At 34.9% G+C, this 3,861-nt stretch overlaps 1 protein-coding gene across 1 annotated transcript; it reads left to right on the top strand.

The window, feature by feature from the left end:
* The first annotated feature begins 223 nt into the window (after window positions 1-223).
* Window positions 224-1,199, top strand: LOC102243388 (olfactory receptor 4K2). The gene has a single exon (XM_005856941.2). The coding sequence runs from the start codon at window positions 246-248 to the stop codon at window positions 1,197-1,199; it is 954 nt and encodes a 317-aa protein (XP_005857003.1). The 5' UTR covers window positions 224-245.
* The last annotated feature ends 2,662 nt before the right edge of the window (window positions 1,200-3,861 follow it).

The raw sequence follows: 3,861 nt of genomic DNA, 5'->3' as shown, positions 1-3,861 counted from the left end.
TGAAAGAGTTGTTCGACCCCCAAAGGGGTTGTGACCCACAGGTTGAGAACCGCTGCCCTAAAATTATCTTTCAAATCAATATACCAAATGAAGTTGGAAAGAATATTAAATATAAGTTTTCATAGAGGAAATAAAGCTATGAAAGTGAATTCTTAGAAATGTATATTTTGCTGCAATAGACTCATACTTTCTCTTGACTTTTTTTTTTTTTTTTTACTACAGGCTTCCACCTATCATTCAGGACAATGGATGTGGCCAATAAATCTACTGTTTCTGAATTTGTTTTGCTGGGACTCTCTGATTCCTGGGAACTACAGATGTTTTTCTTCATGGTGTTTTCATTGTTTTATGTGGCAACAATGGTGGGTAATAGCCTCATAGCCATCACAATCATAGCTGACTCTCACCTACACTCTCCCATGTATGTCCTGCTTGCCAACCTTTCCATCATTGATATGTCTCTTGCTTCCTTTGCCACCCCTAAGATGATTACAGACTACCTTACTGGACACAAAACCATCTCCTTTGATGGCTGCATCACTCAGATTTTTTTTCTACACCTTTTTACTGGTACAGAGATCATTTTACTTATGGCTATGTCCTTTGATAGATATATTGCAATATGTAAGCCTCTCCGCTATGCTTCAATCATAAGTCCCCAGGTATGTGTTGCCCTCGTGGTGGCTTCCTGGGTTGTGGGAGTCATGCATTCAATGAGTCAGGTCATATTTGCTCTCACTTTACCATTCTGTGGTCCCAATGATGTAGAGAGCTTTTTCTGTGACCTTCCTGTGGTGTTTCAGTTGTCTTGTGTGGATACTTATGTCCTAGGCCTCTTTATGATCTCAACAAGTGGCATAATTGCCTTGTCCTGCTTTATTCTTTTATTTAATTCTTATGTTATTGTCCTGGTTACCATCAAGAATCATTCTTCAAGAGGGTCATCTAAGGCTCTTTCTACCTGCACAGCTCATTTCATTGTTGTCTTCATGTTCTTTGGGCCATGCATCTTCATCTATATGTGGCCACTAAGCAGTTTTTTAGTAGATAAGATCTTGTCTGTGTTTTATACCATCTTTACTCCCATTCTGAATCCAATAATCTATACATTAAGAAACCAAGAAGTGAAGGCAGCCATGAGAAAATTGAAAAATAGACTTCTAAATTCCAACAAGGCAGCTCCTTTGCATTCTTTTTAGTTAACTTCTAGTTTGGTTATCTTTTAGTTTTAGCATCTTAGGCATTAAGTACCACAGTTTGTGTATACATAGCACATGCTATGCTCTTACTTCTTATTAAACCGTAATTGCCAAAATTTGTGAAAGTGCAAGGTAAGTTCATATTTAAATATGAATATGTTTAAAATACATTTTAAATTTTAGAAAAGCAAGTTGACAAAAGCAATTTCTTCTAGAAGCAAAGAATATTTATAAAAATGCTAAGAGTGCTCTGGCCAGAGTGACCCAGTTAGTTGGAGCATTATCCATACACCAAAAAGTCACAGGTTCAATTCCTAGTGGCCATATACCTAGGTTTCACATTCTGTCCCTGGTTGGAGTAACCACATTTTACAAGAGGCAACCAATCAATGTTTCTCTCTCACATCAATGTTCCACCCCTTTTCTCTCTCTCTCTCTCTCTCTCTCTCATCTCCCTCCCTTCCTCTCTCTAAAATCAACAAACATATCCTTGGGTGAGGATTAAACAATGCCAAGAGTGACTTTTCCAATTAGGAAATTCAAGATTAATATCCTGTTCACTGATAAAAGGAAAGAAAATGAGAAGAGGAAGTATAGATTAAAAGGAAACTAGGAGATAACATTTACATAACACTAACAATTGAGTTACTCAGAGAATTGAGTAAAATTAGTAAAATTTCTATATCTATAAGCCTTAGAAACTCAATACTGCCATAGGAGTAGCTTCTGACAAATTGTGATTTTCTACATATATCTCTGTTACTACTTAACATTTAAATCATTTTGTGATCTCTTCTATTAAAGAAAGTCCTTGCTTTATTTCATTACAAATGTTGATGAGTTCCAAAGGAAATGCTATAAGTAGAGGAATCTCCACTGCTCACTTTTAGTTAGCAAGGAAATAAACACAGCCATAACTCCTTCTAATAATGCAGAACGCATAAAAAGCCTGGAGAATTCAGCAAATCAGAAAATATTTTGAAATGAGTTTCAAAGCAGTACAATTTGTTTTATACAAAAACCATAGTTGCTTAATGTCTGGGAAGTTAAAGCTAGAATTAAATTAAGAGATACCATTTCTGATAATAAGTAAAATTATGGGGAGCCTATGCTTTCATTTAAAAGTATTATATTGCTTTACACTTTGGTTAAGCCACACTTTCCTTTTAATATTTGGATGCAAAAATAAGAATTTTGTGCTTAGTAATACACAGTTATTGTAGTAAGCATGTTTCTATATACAATCAGGTTTTTTTGTTATTTTTGTTTGTTATCATTTTAAATGCTAGGTTCAAGATTAGCTTTAAGGTACACAAGGTATTACTACCACCTGCTGTTCAGTACTGGAATTGCAAGCATTGAAGGTCAAATAATTCTGGATGCCTTGTTTCACAGATTATCTTCTTTAAATGATGGTAACCATTAAAGAATTAACTGTTATTTAGAATTTGGTAAGTTATATTTATAAAGTATGAGGTCCAGTATATTATCCAACTCATATCCACAAAAGTGAGGATCTGTTGCAACCATAGTATTTGATAAATATCAAATTGTTATTTTTTTCTGGCATTATTGAATAAAAAGAGAAAACCAAGAAGTATATATGCACTAATTATCACTGATGAGAAAGAAGTTAAAGAAAGAAATTCCTTACTTTTCATTTTAAACTATATGAGAAAAAATGTGTTGTTTCTTAATCAGTGTTTTTCTTTTCTTCATTAATGTGTTAAGCAAACAAGGAAACAACTTTACAGTTTAAAAGTTTTGACACTGTATTTCAAAACTAGTCATGTTTGACTGAACAGACCATCCAACCCCAGAGAGAAGGCAGGAAAGGGGGGTAAGAGATCAACCAAAGGACTTATATGTATGCATATTAGCATAACCAATGGACCTGGACACTGGGACAGCGGGGGCTAGTCCTGGGGGGCAGATGTGGCAAGGGGGGGCTTCAATCAGGGAAAAAGGAGACATATGTAATACTTTAAACAATAAAAAAAATTAGTCGTGTTTGAAATTGTTGGGTAAAATGTCTACAGTATTAATTTGAGAATGAAAATTGTTGGGTAAAATGTCTACAGTATTAATTTGAGAATGAAACGTGTTTATATCCTCAAAATAAAAGTATAATTCTTCTGGAAATAGTGATATTAATGGACCAATTTAGGTTGTGTGTGTGGACTTTATCTCAATTTTAGTTACATGTGCAAAAATGTTCAAGATCATTTATGTAGAAATGTTGAACTGCTGTGTTATAAATGCCTCCAGTAATTATTTCAAATAACATTTATTTGAAAAGGAAATGTATTCTTTAATGAATTGAGGTATGTGGGTTTTTGTTTGTTTGTTTTGCAATATAAAACTGGAGTCTTTTAAAAGGGATATCATCAGTCTTCAGTGCTTGTGTGGAGATTTATAAAAGTCAAGGACATGTTTGCCAAAACCCTCAAAGGTATGACTGAACAGCAGACAACTCTGTGAAGCAAGTCAGCAATGAGACTGAGTAGTCAGCAACGAGACTGAGTGTTTAGATTCATAGTGAGGTGCTGTAGCTGAGAACGAAAAGGACCATGGACAGTCTTTGGAGCACTTCCATTTATAAAGCAAACTACCTACCAGCTTTGCCAATGGCTCAGGATGGAGAGTCAACACACAAGACAGC

The sequence above is a fragment of the Myotis brandtii genome, unplaced genomic scaffold (genome assembly GCF_000412655.1).
Source record: "Myotis brandtii unplaced genomic scaffold, ASM41265v1 scaffold1056, whole genome shotgun sequence".
Classification (NCBI taxonomy): domain Eukaryota; kingdom Metazoa; phylum Chordata; class Mammalia; order Chiroptera; family Vespertilionidae; genus Myotis; species Myotis brandtii.
This window is presented reverse-complemented; position numbering and strand designations above follow the sequence as displayed.

Excerpts from the sequence above, each read along its gene's own strand:
- LOC102243388 (XM_005856941.2), top strand. The coding sequence starts at position 246 with ATGGATGTGGCCAATAAATCTACTGTTTCTGAATTTGTTTTGCTGGGA.